This window comes from Acanthaster planci, linkage group LG16 (genome assembly GCF_054643075.1).
Source record: "Acanthaster planci isolate LZ-2023a linkage group LG16, COTS_SCS, whole genome shotgun sequence".
NCBI lineage: Eukaryota > Metazoa > Echinodermata > Asteroidea > Valvatida > Acanthasteridae > Acanthaster > Acanthaster planci.
Window position 1 is genome coordinate 10,506,415 of NC_141792.1, and position 17,233 is coordinate 10,523,647.

Consider the following 17,233-nt stretch of genomic DNA (forward strand, 5'->3'; position numbering starts at 1 on the left):
CTTTAAAAAGAGGAATACTTTCTAACTGTAAACGTTAGAAAGCAGCAACAAAGAATAAAATCCACAATTAATGTGTTAATTATCAAACTAGAAAACGACAAAATGTAAAATTAAGCGCCTACAAACCGTTCAGCCTGTTAACCGTTGCCTATCTTCGAGATCAAAAGCCTGTGTAGAATGACCATTTTCGTGTGTTTCGTTTCTGACAGAGTCATTGGTACGCTGCAAAACACCGAAGCGTTCCACGCTGCATTCAACTGCCCTGCTGGAAGCTACATGAACCCAAATGAAAAATGCAGGGTTTGGTAATAAAAAGGTTTGCGGGCGCAGCCAGCCTGGCAAACACCAACCCGTCTATCCTAAAGTGATAATCAGGCTGCCTCAACAAACTTTACTTGATTCTACGTCTATTATTGTATCAATGTTTCCAGCAGTAAACGTGCAGTAGGTCTGGTTTGAATTTTAGAAAGTTGGTACCACGTGACACCACGAACGTAGTAAAGGCTCTTTGTATAGGGATAAATTTTTACCGCTAAGCACCCACAGGTTCGAACGGGTTCGAGTTTTATTGTTTAGATTAGATTATACCTGGATAGTTTGTATGTAAAACATACTATTGTAGGCATTGTATTTCTGGCATGAAGCAATAGTAGGCTTGCTTTTTCCTATTTTTTTTTAGAGTAAAGAGGTTTGCGGTAGCATCCCACAAGGAAATCTCTTTTCAAGTATGTGTGGTTCTGAAAGTGATCAGATGCTCAATGTTCCGGACAGGAGGCTTTCTCCGTCGTCAGGACACTACAGAGGCTCCATTGATGAAGCAGTTTAATATGGTGTCTATAGAGGCGGAGAGGTGTTAAGAGGATGCTAACCCGGGATTCAACTGGAACCAGGGTACTCAAGCAGGACGACCAGTCCAGAAGCTAGAAGATCATGAGGTGTGTCAATCTGACGGAGGGGAGCGTGGGGAAAGTTGCCAAGAGCTTAAGAGACCAACAGGCTGGAAACATGACCTAGGGTATCGAAGACCCATTGGACTTGGATGTGAGGATGCGTTTTTATTACTTTACATAGTGTGTATATACATGTACTTCATAAATATGGCAGTACTGCCTCATCAGTTACTCTGCATTGTGTAAATGTAGATGGTGCTGAAATAAATAGGGATAACGGCATTAAGATAAAAACTGATAGGATTACTTTATTACGTACTGGGAATCTTAAAAAGTTGTCCATGTTAACAGCCCCTTTAACAATAATCGCAATTGTTTTGTTTAAACTTCCTGTTGAGAACATTTGAGATTAGGCTTGAATATTGTTATTTACAGAATTTATTTCGAGCAGAATTTCTAGTCAAGACGGGGGTCAACTGAAATTGCCGAGAATTAACAAATTGAGGGACATGAACCGATATCCGTGTCTTTAATTGTAGGGTTGGTTGATTTCTACACCGCTGACGATGAGCGGGCAGTAATGGAACATAAATGGTTATTTACGCCCACGGCTTGATCAACAAATTGGCTGACCAAGCCCATGTCTTAAACCAACAGAATAGACGAGTCCATGTCTTATGAGGCATGGCAACGTGATTAGTTAAACACGCACAGGTTTCAGTTGGTTATTAATTACTGGTAAAACAATTTTAATTTCTTTTCAAACTCGAAAGTTTCGAAATAAAAATCACTGTTTTTTGAGGTTATCCTCACGAATTTGCGTACATCAGTGTCGAATAATTAACATCGTCTAAATCGATGATAGTGTGCAACTACTGCGCGACTATTTTCATGGACTCTAAGTCTTGGAAAATCTTCTAGGTTTAAAGGAAACCAATGAAGGTTCCTTTATGAAGGTCCTCTGGAGCTACAGGGAGATATGACATTTTTTCTGCGCAATATTTTTAGACCCTTTTTGTCTATTTAAATAGCTTATCACTGAGTAAGTATTGAACACGTCACAGATCGATTCCAAGCTGAATTTTTTTGAAGTTGCATCAGCATTCTTACAGTCTTCATTTTGTGCCCTTCTTACGGCTAGAGAGGCAGTGCTGTCGCCAACAGAGAGTGCTGTCGCCAACGGAGAGTTGTAAGTACTTTCCTTATTTTGTTAAAGTTACCTTCGCTTTGTACTTTGTTTTCCTATTTTGTCCACCTCGTGGACGCCACTAGCTTATACATTCAAGGACGATTTCCAAACAATTCGGGAAAGACACGTATAGTCATACAGTGTTATAGTAGCCAATCTGTGGTAACTCTGGGCATTATTTTTCAGCAGGAAAGGATAACATTCAATTTCAGATACTTGGTGTGATGACTCCCTCAAAGAGAATGCAAATGAGTAACCATCTATCATCACTAAACATCCTAAGCTATCATTAAACGTAGTTTTTCCCAGTTGTTTGCGCGAAGCATTTCACATTGCCTACAACTATCGACGTCAAACTAAACACCAAGAGTAAGCAGGTTGTCTCCCGCTCATCAGGAAGAGGTCAACACGTCATGTAAACTGAGCGCAAACGCCCGCGGCAGGCACTATGCAGAAAATCACGCTGGTGCTCAAGATCTCTACGGGAGATTTAGGAAGATTTTTCTTGACATGTTTGTCAATCCTGATCTTAAACATGCTGAAAAGGAACAGCAAGAACGTTTCAACCGAATTTCGAACATGAAGGTACGAGTGGTCTTATAAAACTCGACGTACAAGTTGTCCAAGGTACGGGTCGTCGTAATACGAGTCATCTAAGGTACGAGTTGCCCAAGGTGCGAGTTGACTCAAAAGCTCTCTAAATACAAAGAAGGCAGAAAGAAAAAATAAGGGGACGGGGAGAGTGAACGCCCATTTTTATCATCCGAAGTAGAGTGACCCTTCCAAGGTGCTGCTCCCCATTCTCAAGTATTGTCCCTCGGCTCTTAGATACAAATTTGGCAGCATGTTCAGGTTTGTGTGGGGGGGGAGGGACAACTGTTCTCGCCACTTCGTCGAACACGCCACTAGTAACAAGAGGGATGTAACTCTATATGCACCATAAAAATCAGGTGACGGTGTTTTCTGGTGTTGTTTCTGTTTGTGTTAGGTTTAAAGGCCTGTTGACAATCTAACGAACAAACAGCCCCGTGAGGCGCTTTAAGTCACGCCCGCTGAATCGCTGGCCATGCCCAGTTACGACGGAGCCAAGCAGTTTTCTGGCTTTATCTTGTTGATGATCTCCCTCTTATTTTTCTGTCCTCAATTTATTTCACGAGTTACACTGCTCTTGACCTTTGGATGTCAACAAGCGCCAAATGAACTGGATGCCCTTTATTTCTTTCATCAATGAAAGGGGGGATAACGTGGACTTCTTTCGTGTTACTTCGGTCAAAAGACGGTTTGCAGAATCTGTAACCTAGATTTTACGCTTAATCACCGTGCTCTACAAAGTCCCTTATTTATCGATAGACAATTGACGAAGAGATCGTCCCTTAGTAGTTTTAAGTCAAGTCTGGTTGTGCCAGCAGAAAATCTGTAACACTTCGTAAAACGTAATCGAAGTAAATTATCCCAGACTCACTGGCTGTGTGGGAATAGATTTTTATAAAAACCTCTAACGGATTTCCTCGTCTGATGCGTTTCAAAGCCCGCCGCAGACTGATCAATGCAAAGCGCGACTTGCATGCTAAAATTCTCTGCTAGATTCGGGCAGACTGGAAAGCCCCAAATGGCTGTAATTTGCAGTGCAATGTGGACATCCGTTTTTAAAATGGTGACTGACAAAAGCCAGTTTTATTTAGGTAAAAGTTTAATCCAGAAAGGATTCGCAACTTTAGCCAAATTAAATGCATCTTCTTGAACGAGTCTGAAACGTTTCTGAATGTATTTAGCATTCTCTATGACACGATTTCAGATATGACTAGAATTGCAGACACGGCCTTTCAACGCCAAAAGATATTTATGGACGGAGCCTTCTGCCTCTATCTAGTTTAAATTACCCTTTAATACTCCCACTCGATCGCAATTTTCTTCCTGTGATGAAATTGGATGCCATTGGCGTAATTATGAGCGACAGAACAAAAAGGATATACATCTGCCTACAGTTTGCAAATTTCTATCATCAAAAGTCTGCTTCAGGCTTTCACCGTATTTAACAATCAATATGTCCATGTAGTAGTACCTTTGACACTACATTCTCATAGATAAATGTTACTGTTCCCTATCAAGATGAATGCCATCTAGCTACTCTCTTAGCGACATTTTGAGCGTCCTATCCGTGTTTGTAACATTTAAAAAGTGCTACCACTTTTAGAAAATTGGGCCGGGCTCTGCATTCCTTTCCTCTTTCTCAAATGAACTAAAACGGCTCATGTTCACAATGAAATTATTAGTCCGCCGCAGAAATGGATGACTACCCAGCAAATTCCAAAGCCCAGCTCGCTCTGGAGGACGATGTGGCTACCAAGACCCCCAGCAGAATCCCTCTCATTTTGGCGGGAATATTCGCAGCGGCCACCATTGCCTTGACTGCCACTACAGGTGAGTGGAATCCTCACGCTAAAGCTCCTGGTTGGCATCGCAGTTGCGCTCACTGTCAGAATCTCAAATCTTTGCTATCATCTTGTGCATTGATCGGACCTTGGTTTTGGCCTTGGCACGTTACATCTTTTACGATCGAGTGATCGGTACTTAAAGACGACATCTAAATGAACGGAAGTATGTTGAAGACAACTTCATTTTTGCACGAATTCAAGTCTTAATTTGTTCCAAACACTAACTTAGATCAAAAAAGTCTCCGGTTTCTGGCCAGGGCACGCGTCGCTGTAGACCTGCGCAAAATAAAGCAGTTTTTATCATGTATAAAACGATGTCCAAAAGCTGCCAAACTTGCATTAATTAAGGGCGTTATTTTAACGTATGTTTGATGTAAAGGAGTCCATCTAGTTCGCCATACATTTAGTTGGGCACTCTTTTTCAGATGACGTCATTTCTGCATTATACATTTACATCTGGGAACCAGACAAACGAGGTGGTCTTATGTCGTTTGTACATGTTCAAGCTGATAATGCTTTTAAACAGTAAAAATCGAGGGGCCAGTCTACTTAGCTGTTGCTATCGGCCGGCTTTAGGACGTGCTCACGCAGTTGCGATGGACATCGCGCATTATACATATATCATTTCCAGAAAACAAAAATGAGGGCTAAAAAAAACCGTGTCGCCGCACCACTTTTGGAGCCAGCCCCCGACCTGAAATTGGAGACTTTTGTTTGGCCTTGTCCATGACAACATACTGCCTTGCTCAATTATTCCAGCAATACGAACGGTCAGTGTTTTCGATTATATTGTGTCAATATTCAGTTATTTCCGTATGATGACGGTGTTTGCCTGAATTTACTAACGTGTTTTCTGCCGACTCGTTTTTCTTTTACAGTTGTGTTCGTCCTGCAGAAGAACAACATCGCTAATGAATTGGACGAGTTGAAGGCCACCAGTAAACCAACTCAACCTGTCCCGCTCTGCACCACAAAGCAGTGCTACGACTCAGGTAAGCCATTTTTGGGTTAAATTACAAATTAGGCCGATTTTTCGGTTCTTGTCCACTAGCCTTACCTATTTTTGCTATGTCAATGTGAAGATTTTGCTGTTTGAATCCTCCACTCTTTAGCTGCTGTGTTTAGTACGCCCCTGACACTGGATTGTTGTTTAATTATAAACTTTAATTTTTAATAATCAATTGTAAGCCGCTAGAGAAGTACTAGAGACAGACTGTGCTCGTGCTGCACTGTGCTTTTTATCTTTTTTTCAGCTTACGTTTACTTGAGCAGTATGGATCCCAGCAAGAATCCCTGTGAAAATTTCTTCGAATATGCTTGCGGCGGCTGGATGGAACGGTACACGGTTCCAGACGACCAAACCAGCATCTCTGCCTTCACTTTACTCAGAGACGATCTGACAGACAAGCTGAAAGGTACCAAATGGTACACATGGAACAGTCTAGTGGTGTAGGGGGGGGAGGTTGAGGCACGTGCCCCCATAAATTCCCAGTGCCCCCGCACTAAAAATGAATGAATGGATATTGAACATGGCTAACGAAAGCTTGCCACCAAGACCCACACCACTGAAAGCTGATGACCCCCATAAGATGCTGGGCCCCCTTGTGCCCCCCCTAGTAAAATCTAGTATTGCCACCATCAGTCTACCAACGAATAGTGCTAATGTATGGGGAGGGGGGTTCAGAACCCGTTAATTGTAACTCATTAGGTTAATCTTTTATCTAACCAGCTCTGTTTGAACAAAGCCCGACTGCTGGTGAGCCTGATTCGTTTCACATTGTGAGGAATGACTACCAGTCTTGTGAGGACATGGGTAAGTCACTGCAATCATTAATCAGCAAGTACATTTTTCGGCCGTGAAAACTGTTTTGCCTAAAGCTTAAAGGTAACATATAAAGTAAAGATTTCAAAATGTGAACAGAACCGAATAAGAAAAGAGATGAGGCTTAATTGATACCCTATAAAAGAAACTTTGATGCATGCACGGAGGAGCACTTTGGTTGAATTTCAAGTGAAGTTTTAAACATCTCAATTACCCTCGCAGTTATGTATAAGGGAACCGAATTTCACCCCCAACAGACACCATCAACGAACTTGGGGCCAAGCCTCTGACTGACCTGCTGACGTCTCTTGGCGGTTGGCCAGTCCTCGGTGACAACCCGGCGGGTGGGAACTGGGACCAGGCCGCTTTCGACTTTGAGAAGCTGTGGGCTGACATCAAGGGCAAATACGGCGTAGAAATGATCGTTGCCTCAGACGTATATCCCGATCCGGATAATAGAGCCAAGTACAAGTTGGATGTAAGCTTGTGACATAAACTGTTGAATATTAAATTTGCCTTCATAGAAGAGAAGTGCTACACCTTGGCAGCGTGAACCAGTGGTATCACACTTCAGAGAATGCTAGATCACAAAATAGGGAATTGGGGTACATCTTCACCTTTGGAAAGGTAACTTTGGTATGATGTGGGTATTGATCTAAACAACTTTAAACTATTATAACGACTTGTGATGTCTTCTCTGTGTTATAACAATTTTTCAATTCCGATTAGGCGTATACACCAAATTTCTTGGTTCCAAGGACAGAGATCGAAAACAAACATTTGCGAGGAGTCAAGACTTTGGTAAGGGGACATATCAAAGTAGACTTTCTTTTCAGATTTAAAGTCTATGTTACTTTAATACTATGTTTTTAAAGTTAATTGCCATGTATTCATAACTCTGTTGTTGTCAAAATTGCAAAATAATGTATATTGTCCCATTTGAATGTTCTAAATTCATACGAATTCAGTTACTTTTTTCATAATAGTGGTCAGATGAATTTCTAGTTACCTGTCTGAGGAAGAGTTGATTAAAATGGTCTGACAATTCAAGCCATACATATTCATGAACTCTATCAACAATGTTACATTAAACGTTCTCCTGACAGATTGACGAACGCAACGATCCTGAAGACTACGGGGTGAAGATACTCTTGGAGGAGAAGTATTCCAAAGTATGAAGTCCAATTATTTCATTGCTCATCAAGATTTTTACCAATAGAGAGAACCACTAATCATTCAAATTTCTGTGTATAGATAAAATGTCGTAGATATTCATGCATAAGCCTTTCTTATGCTTAACAGGAGACAAACTTTGAGGCGAACAGTTGGTGTGGCATAGTTCCCTGTCCATGCCAAAGGCATGGTACATGCTGATAGAAAACGTCGTGCTTTTTAAAGCCCCTTTCGACACATCCTCTCCTCATTAATTAATTAAAATGTAATCTTATTACACTTTCAGGAGAGGCAAGCCTACTTTCAGTACCTGATCGACATTGCTGTGGCGCTTGGGGCGAGCGAAGCGGTCGCAACACAAGACATGACCGACCTCATCGAGTTTGAATCAGCTATGGCAAATGTATTCACTGTTCCTCGATCAAGTAGATCAGTAGAACAAAGAACACAATGCGATAGTTTGGTCTTATGTCAAATTTCTCACAAGCTATGATAGGGGTTTAAAGGAAAAGAAGAAAAATGCTCGATTTATATTGATTGCATATGAAAACCTGTCAATGGAAACGACTGGACTTAAAATATTTTTAAATGTTTGCCAGTATAATTTTTAGAAAGAAGAGGCACTTTACACGAGAGGCATTTTATATCCATCCTTAACTGTTTACATGTATCATTTGTTTTGGTAGTAGGCCCAGCAGTGATGAACTTGAAATCCATTCTGGTTTACTATTTCCACAGTTGACTGTTGAACATCCAGACACGTTTCTAGGCTGGGTCGGAGTCACTCTCAAGGAAATTGGAATGGATGAGGTAAAGTTACACAACGATTTTTTGTATTTTTTGCCAATTAAGACCGTCAAGAGAAAATCTGTTGACGCATCGCCACAAGAATAACAACATGCCAGATTTGAAGTCTAGCTTAGCCATTTGCGTCTTACTTCGTAATAGTTCAGTCATATATAGGCCTAGTTTCATGAATGTGAAGTATAACATGAAGTTCGTAAGATTTGCATTTCAATGAATTTGCACATTCTGATTTCTCAGTGAACAATAACTTGTGTTCTAGATTGACTGGGTGCGTTTTTACAATCTGATGTTGCCAGCAAGTGTCAACCCACGCGTTACTGACGACGAACCCATCGTAAACTACAACCCTAACTACATTTCTAACGTCACAATGTGGCTCAAAGATCAAAGCAAAAGGTGGGTGAAGGATGGCCGGATATCTAGAAGTTTTTACTGCATTTATACTATGATAAATACACCCACTTTTGTTGTTTTAATAATTGTTATTTCAACATTCAGTTTTAAAGATGAATAACTAACAATTATAGTATTTTTTAAACCAAATGTATTCGATAATAAATTATTTCAAACTTAAAACACCGTCCCTCTCAGAGTCAAGGCCAACTACATGATATGGCGGCTTGTCAGCCAAATGGTGCCCTTCATGAACGAGACGTTCCTGGCCATCAGGCAGAAATACCTGGAGAGTGTTTACGGTGCCATTTCTCCAACAACCCGCTGGAAGACGTGCGTCTCCAACGCCAAAGACCAGTACGAGTTCATCAGCGGCAGGATGTACGTGGATGAACACTTCCCAGAAGATGCCAAGCAGAAAGTACGGGATAACAGGCGTGAACACTGCCACAACTATGGTTGTTCTAGTCCAAGAGTCTGTGGACTCTTAATAGCAATGTCACATAAATCCCTTCACAGGCCTATCTCAGACCTAATTATTGTAAATAAAGTCTATATACAGTTCATTCAACATACAGATATCTAATTGCGTGAAACCGTGACAATAAACTTGTGATATATGCAGGTATTATTAAGAAAGAAAGGGACAGAGCCGACATGTTGAACAGACACGTCTCAGCAATATTGTTTCTATCGTATCTTTAATTTAAAAATTTGTTTTGTTAGACCCTAGACATGATACGCAATCTGCAGACGGCTTTCAAGTCCATGCTGACCACAAATGACTGGCTCCAAGAGGAAGATAAGCCCAAAGCTGCCAGAAAGGTTTGTTTAAATGAAAAAGAGATCAGTTTAGGGGTCAAAGGCCGGCATGAAAAATCAAACACTGATCCCCTCCCGACCTTGACGGGAGTTATGTTGAATTTCATTCTGCTGTTTCCTATATGCCTGTACGAAGACAGTTAACTCCTTTTTGAAAAAAGAAGCATTTGCTCACTTGACAGAAACGATTTTGTGTGTCATGTTGGACACAAAACCATTCCAGGAGCTAAATTTTGACTGGATACCAGAAATACAATCTTTCATGTCTTTGTTGTTGGTGATGTGGATGCTGAAACGTCGCACTCTACTCTTGATAAGTCAGAATGTTCGCTGTTCATAAGTACGGAACTTCAGAGGTATTGTCATTTGACTCGATTTAATATGTTGAACACACCTGTGGGGTCAGCAAAATTATTCAACTCATGACTTTTCACCTACAGGCGGATGCAATGGTTATTGAAATTGGCTACCCGGAGTGGATAAAAGACAACGCTAAACTTGACGCGGAGTACGCTGATGTAGGTAGCACACTTATTATACCTTTACGTTTCATGAGGTCATGTACATGATGCAGAGGATTTGATAAGGGGAGAGAGAGGGTGTGTGTGTATGTAAGGGACAGAATATCTGGTTGTGATGAAGTACGGCTGAGTGATCTCTGACGTTAATGGTAATGCATCCCCCCTTTGATATTCGACCAAGACGTCAAACCATTTGGCTAGAGTTCCAGTCTTGTATCCACTTGTTAATGATAGTTATAAAGAAAGCACGGATGTGTCTTTTTGTCAGCAAAACTTTGATCCAGTAGAACGATATGAGTCCATGAGTGTTTCCCCTACGAAAAACAATTATATCTGGTCATTAATGAGATCAAGTGCTGCAGCATTTTCATGGACATTGAACTTGGTCTTGCAGCTAACTGCCAAGAACAAGGAATATTTCCAAAACAGATTGAGGTACCGTGAGTGGATCTCTCAGGCCGAGCTGGCACTCTTACGTGAGGATGTGGAAATTGAAAACTCACTGTGAGTATGCGGTAACAAAATACTAGATTTGTGTACAACTTACAAGATTTGTTTGTGGTATAAATACAACGAGTTCTTCAAAATACAAAATCAAGTTGGGACTGTTAGACGTCTGTCTGCGATAGAACTTGGAAAATATCTTTGCATTAGCCTTTGGACGAGTCTGTTTGCAGTAGTTATACCTCAAAAAGTGTAAATCGTTGTTTTTAGTTTAGTTTTCGAATACTGGTATTCTTTAAAGGTGGACAATTGTAGGACCGGCAGTTGTCAATGCATTCTACAGTCCAAGCGCAAACGGAATTTGTAAGCTTTGTTCTTTGAGTCTGTCTTTTCCATCATTTACGAATCGGTTTAAAAATAAGGCAATTTCTGAATCAGCCAGTCATAGCAAAATCTATGTATTTAGTGGTGTCAATGGGGAGATTGTCTGACCCTGCTTTTTTTACAGGGGCACTCAATGGCCTTGACAAGGGTTGAAACAACGGCCGAGGGGAATATCACTAGATTTCTTCCGTCCGTAATTTCTGACGGGTAGTGCACAGGCCGTGAGCTTCGGGGCGGGGAGTTCCATGCCCTCACCATTAGTTAGGTCACTGCAGATAGAGCACCTTTGCAACCGACACATAGATACCAATATGCCATTTCATCAACCCACCAGCCCATTTTGAATAGAGTTTGCTTCATCCCCTTTCAATGAGCGCTAAGTCTACAGTTTCATCCGCACGCGAACTGCGGACCTGTGGTACCACTATAAGGACGCCAATTCAACACCCACCAGTCACACAGTGGTCCATTCATTATATACCTGCCAAAGTGTAAAGTGTAACCTCTGCCGTCATCTTATTAAATAGTTAATCAATAGTTGTTACACCCACCAACAAAGCAGCCACCCCCCCCAATGTGCACCAATCAAACAGCCTGCCATGAACTCAATTAACCAAGCACAAAACTTACCAACCTCTACCAAATTCTGACTAACTAATAACTCTTACACCCACCGATTCAACGAACTTCAACGTCTTTTCTCCAGTGTTTCCGGCAGCTATCCTCCAACCACCTTTCTACCATAAGGATCTTCCCTGGTGAGTTTTAACCAAATAAGCCATCCCATGTGATGCTTTAGTTATTTGTAGCTCCCTCTAAAGTGCTTGAATTGAAGTGTGTATGATTAATCTCTGAGAATTAGATATCTTTCAAATTAATTTTGAAGCTTCATTAACACGGTAATGTTTTTGCCACTCAGGAGTTTTTTAAATTGACTCACATAAAGCTAGCAGTAATATCATACCTGCGTGAAAAACACAAAGCACAATTCCCATCAGCCTATCATCCAGGGTACTAAGCATTTTCCATTTTCTTTCTAGGTATTCCAATTACGGAGGTATTGGTGTGGTCATAGGACACGAAATAACGCACGGTTTTGATAACAACGGTGAGTTACTGTCAAACACGGCGACAGAAGATTGTGAGTATTTGAATAACTCACGAAGAAGTCTGCGTATTTGAAGAATATTTTTGCTTTTTTAACTTTTATTGTGGTCTCTTCACTTAAAATACCTACGCTATAACATAATTCTGGACTTTGGTGTGTTTAAAAAATTAAAGAAATTTTTCCGTTTAAGCACTTCAATTGTACCATCCCAAACATGAATTTAAAAAAGAATGGACTTGATTTGAAAGAATTGATTGAAGAATTTGCCCTGTCAAGTAAAAGGAACATGGTTCCAAGGTTTGCTTAAACAGTTTCTGTTTTCTTCACAGGAAGACAATACGATGAAAACGGGTACTTTAGACAGTGGTGGACTCAGGAGTCCATTGAAAATTTCAAAGAGAAAGCCCAGTGCATAATTGATCAATACTCCGGCTTTGTTATGCCAGAAAATGGCAGACACGTAAGCTTTGCTTTGTTGACTCTTTGTTTCTTATTTCCAATCGCATTCCAGATACAGACCCACTTATTTTTTTCTAACAAGAAAGCACCCTCTGTTCTCCCTAGTTTTTCGAAAAGAGCAAGATAACCTCTAAATCCCGGAAGAAAAAGTAAACACTAAATAGACGCAAATCTGCTATCTTTACAGCTAAACGGAGAGCAAACGCAAGGTGAAAACATCGCTGACAACGGAGGTCTCAGAGAGTCGTTTAAGGTAAACAACAGATGTAACATTAACTTTAACCTTGATTCCCTCACAGCAAAGATATCATACTTTCCGCTTTCACCTTTACAAAGGTCTAATTTTCGAATCTTTTCTTTTCTAAAGGCCTACATGGACAACATTCCTAAGCAGCCTCGACTTCCTGGTGTTGATTTCACCGATGAGCAGATGTTTTTCCTTTCATATTCTCAGGTAAAGCAAAGACGTTTACGTAATAGTGTACTATTCGAGTGAGTTTGATTAATTCGAGCAAAACTCCATTTCAGTAATAAAAATCGAGTCTGGATTTACACAGTAATACCTGAACGTACCAAATCTTCCAATTTAGATGTGATTTTTGATACACCCTAGAGGGTTAGTGTTGACACGTTTTTCTTACGCTTACCCCAACGGTACCGTGTCTCGTCAAAATGTATGACCAACTAATACGTTAGAAGTGGTGATATTCGATTGGACAAAATGCGAGTTTCTAGCACCAAGAACGTCAATCAGAAAATAAGTGGATAACATCTAATATGTTCCAATCAGTAACTATTCATGAAGTTTACAAACTAGTGAGCAAAAGCAGATACTTTTTTGCTCTCTTTTACAGCTCTGGTGCAGTTTGTTCAAACCCGAAGGTGTGGATAACTATATCGACAATGGAGTGCACAGCCCCGGCCGATACAGGTTTGTTAATTTCTTCGCCTTATTCTTATCACTGATATAATAAAAACTTTACGATATATACATAAATATGTATGGTTCTCTATTAAAACTATTAAATTTGCTTGAATTTAAATTACATGTATGGTGACTTGACCCTTTTTAAACATTTTTGTAGAGTCATTGGTCCACTGCAGAACAACGAGGCGTTTAACACTGCATTCAACTGCCCGGCCGGAAGCTACATGAATCAAGATGTCAAATGCAAAGTTTGGTATTAAATTCGTTAGTTCATGAAAATGCACAAATTTGACATTAAAGACGCTGAGCTGTAACTATAATTCTATCTAGCAAAAATCTTAAAAGTATGAAAAGATACAGATGTAGTAATTATACCTTCAAATGCAAAACAACAAACCAATTCAATACTGAAATCGTACCTCCGAACTTGTGGTTTATTAATGATTTAATAAATCGATCTATAATTACAAGAAGCGTTCTCTCCTGCTTTGTGCTTTAAAGATGATGCGTAAATTTCACTATTTCCATGCCTACTTATTTGTACTCTTAATTTGTTCAGTCCAATGGGTTTTTATAATCACAATCTCGTTTTGAAATGATACTTGCCTATGATGTGTTAGCTATATGATAAAGTTCTCAGTACCGCAGGAAACCCCCTGATATCCGTCCAGATGATGCCTAGCAAGGAAGTACATGTATATACAGTATTTCATTTGGTCGTTGTAATAGCGTTTTGTTCTGTAATGTTCTGATGTTTCCCGGACAAACAGCATCTATGGTATATACCGGTAACGGGGCAGAGTGGGATGGAGCAGAATTGTAAAGAGTCTACTTTTTTGGCAATTCGACTCAACTCGAGTTCCGACGAGAAACTTTCCTCAACTGGACTGAGTCACCATACGAGCAGATGACTCGACTTGACTTGAGTGGCACAATACAATTACTCGTTACAGAAACGCTACATTTACTTGTACATGCCAGGATGAAAATAATGATACAAATAATAAAGACTAAATAAAGATTAAATAAACAATCCCAGTCTTAGACTCTGTTTCTTTGTGTATTGTTAATCGATGGTGTTCAAATATTTGACTCAGCTCAACTCGACCACGCACCATGAACTAATCCAACTTGACCTTCCAATGGCTGGACTCAATTCGAGTCACTTCCTACGATGACGAAACCCAATCTCTCAATATAACGCCTCAATGGGAAGGAGGTCCTGTGCAAGAAAGAGTCCACTTCTAAGGAGTGTCTGGGGCAAATAGCGCTAGAAGACGGTGTGTTAAGTGCATAAGTTGCTTTCATTGATATTTTATTGTCGTGATCGTGAAGAATGCTTTCTTCGTGGATATCTTTTCCTACGAATTCAGTGACCGACAGAACGCATATAAAGAATTTGTGAATACTATTAACATTGAATTCACATTTGTGCTCTGAAATGGCATAATCTGAACGAAATGCAAACAAGCCATTCCAACAATCAAATAAAATGAAACGAATCAAATAAAACGAAAGCAATTCAAATAAAACTAAATAATGCAATATAGAATCTCATTCACTTTTTGACAAAACTTTTTGACTGGAAAGACAACACATTCTGCATGGATGACGAAGTGTCTTGCTTCGAGGATGACGAAGTGTCTTGCTTCGATGATGAGATAAATCCTGTGATTTTAGAAAATCTAACGGTGCCAAGGTGGGAGGGTGGTCAGACCAGAGGTTTTTTTTCAATGTTTCATTTTTGCGACTGAGCGCTAAAGTGATGAAAAATTACACGACATAGATTATTTACAGTGGTATTAGTGCACTCACCTTTATTTTTTTTTATTGATTTACCCCATTTTTAAAGACCTTTTTGCCTCAAAGCGGGGAGGCGGTGTTGCCACTTCCGGATCCGTGCCTGTGTGGGCTTCTCTCGGCCCCCTTGAGTTGCTATTTGGCAGCCTTTAATTTTGTCAACCTGTCACGATATAATTGTATGCAGTACCAGGCCGGGGTGGGAAGGAACTTGTTACATGAATCTTATACACATTAATCCAACATGAGGCTCTCTCAAATCATTCGCTTATTTCAGGACAAAAGATAGACTGGCTCGCGCTCGAGCATATACGTCCAAAATTTGGTCATTGATATATATTGAAGGACTTTAATAGGAGAGCTAAAACTGTAAAAGTTAGAAAGCAGCAACAAAGAAAAAATCCACAAATAATGTGTTAATTATCAAACCACAAAATGACAAAGTGTGGATTGACCAACTTATCAGCCTCTTCACCGTTGTCTGTCTTCGAGATCAAAAGCCTGTGTATTAAAAAATGACCATTTTCGCGTGTTTCGTTTTTGCCAGAGTCATGGGAACGCTGCAAAACACCGAAGCGTTCCACGTACGCTGCATTCAACTGCCCTAGTAGAAGCTATTCATGAACCCAACGATAAATGCAGGGTTTGGTAGAAAAAAGTTTGCGGGCGCAGCCAGCCTGGCAAACACCCACCCGTCTATCCCAATGCGATAACCAGGCTGCTCCATCAAACATTACATGATTCTGTATCTTGTATTGTATCAATGTTTCCAGCAGTCAGCGTGCAGTAGGTCTGCGTTTAATTTTAGCAAGTTGGTGATGTGACACCATGAGCAAAGTAAATGTCTATTTGCAAAGGGATAAAATTTAACTGCTAAGCACCCACAGGTTCGAACGGGTTCGCTAGCCTAGATTATACCTGGATAGTTTGTATGTAAAACATACTATTGTAGGCACTGTGTTTCTGGCACAAAGCAACAGTAGGCTTGCTTTTTCCTATTGCAAAGTATATGTCAGTTGACCAGTTTTGCAAACAGTGACACACGGGAAACGGGCAACATCAACGGTCTCTCTATACAGGCACAATGCTATTTCGTTCAGCATCAAAACTTTTTAGTAGGTTTGTATTTAAGTAAAGAGGTTTGCGGTAGCACCACACAAGGATAATATCTCTTTTCAAGTTGTTGTGTTATGTCAAATGTTTTATGTATATGTTTTTAATGTATTCATTTTTTGTCATGTTTTACAATACCCAGTGGAAAAAAGTAATAAAATAAGTATGTGTGGTTTTGAAAATGACGAGATGGTCTGTCGTCAGGAGATTACAGAGGCTCCATTGATGAAGCAGCTTAATATGGTGTCTATAGAGGCGGCGAGGTGTGAAGAGGATGCTAACTCATGATCCAACTGGAATCAAGGCACTCAAGCAGGACATGAGATGCTAGAAGATCAGTGAGGTGTGTCAATATGACGGAGGGGAGCGTGGGGAAAGTTGCCAAGAGCTTAAGAGACCAACAGGCTGGAAACATGACCTAGGGTATCGAAGACCCATTGGACTTGGATGTGAGGATGCGTTTTCATTACTTTACATAGTGTGTATATACAGTACATGTACTTCATAAATATGGCAGTACTGCCTCATCAGTTACTCTGCATTGTGTAAATGTAGATGGTGCTGAAATAAATAGGGATAACGGCATTAAGATAAAAACTGATAGGATTACTTTATTACGTACTGGGAATCTTAAAAACTTGTCCATGTTGACAGCCCCTTTAACATTAATCGCAATTGTTTTGTTTAAATGTCCCGTTGAAATTAGGCTTGAATATTGATATTGACAGTATTAATTTTCAGCAGAATTTCTGGTCAGGATGAAAATTCCGAGAAAAAACTAACCGATGTCAGTGTCATTAATTGAAGGGTTGCTTGATTTCTACGCCGCTGTCGATGAGTGGGCAGTAATGGAACATAAATGGTTAATTACACCCACGGCTAGATCAACAAAATTGGCAGACCAAGCCCATGTCTTAACACAACAGAATAGACGAGTCCCTGTCT

The 17,233-nt window shown here is 40.3% G+C and overlaps 2 protein-coding genes across 7 annotated transcripts in view; both read left to right on the plus strand.

Annotated features, from left to right (window-relative positions):
- LOC110979036 (membrane metallo-endopeptidase-like 1) overlaps positions 1-1,706 on the plus strand; it is an 18,436-nt gene extending 16,730 nt beyond the window's left edge. For all 6 annotated transcript variants that reach the window (XM_087147250.1, XM_087147255.1, XM_087147251.1 and 3 more), the window contains one exon: positions 210-1,706. In XM_087147250.1, the coding sequence (XP_087003376.1) occupies positions 210-309 (100 nt within the window). In that variant the 3' untranslated portion in view covers positions 310-1,706. The remainder of the gene's footprint in view (positions 1-209) is intronic.
- On the plus strand, positions 915-14,408 carry LOC110979037 (neprilysin-1-like). The gene is made up of 24 exons (XM_087147245.1): positions 915-1,041; positions 2,032-2,079; positions 4,353-4,500; positions 5,393-5,506; positions 5,768-5,929; positions 6,244-6,327; positions 6,594-6,814; positions 7,066-7,137; positions 7,443-7,508; positions 7,796-7,912; positions 8,248-8,319; positions 8,576-8,712; positions 8,908-9,130; positions 9,436-9,534; positions 9,972-10,049; positions 10,447-10,556; positions 10,798-10,859; positions 11,587-11,638; positions 11,921-11,988; positions 12,318-12,448; positions 12,635-12,700; positions 12,815-12,901; positions 13,302-13,378; positions 13,533-14,408. Exons 3-24 carry the CDS (start codon positions 4,365-4,367, stop codon positions 13,633-13,635), a joined length of 2,337 nt encoding a protein of 778 aa, XP_087003371.1. The 5' UTR covers positions 915-1,041; positions 2,032-2,079; positions 4,353-4,364; the 3' UTR covers positions 13,636-14,408.
- Positions 14,409-17,233: the final 2,825 nt, after the last annotated feature.

Coding starts and splice junctions, on each gene's coding strand:
- LOC110979037 (XM_087147245.1), top strand. CDS start 4,365: ATGGATGACTACCCAGCAAATTCCAAAGCCCAGCTCGCTCTGGAGGAC. Junction 8,713..8,907: donor CTCAAAGATCAAAGCAAAAG/GTGGGTGAAGGA, acceptor CGTCCCTCTCAG/AGTCAAGGCCAACTACATGA. Junction 13,379..13,532: donor CACAGCCCCGGCCGATACAG/GTTTGTTAATTT, acceptor ACATTTTTGTAG/AGTCATTGGTCCACTGCAGA.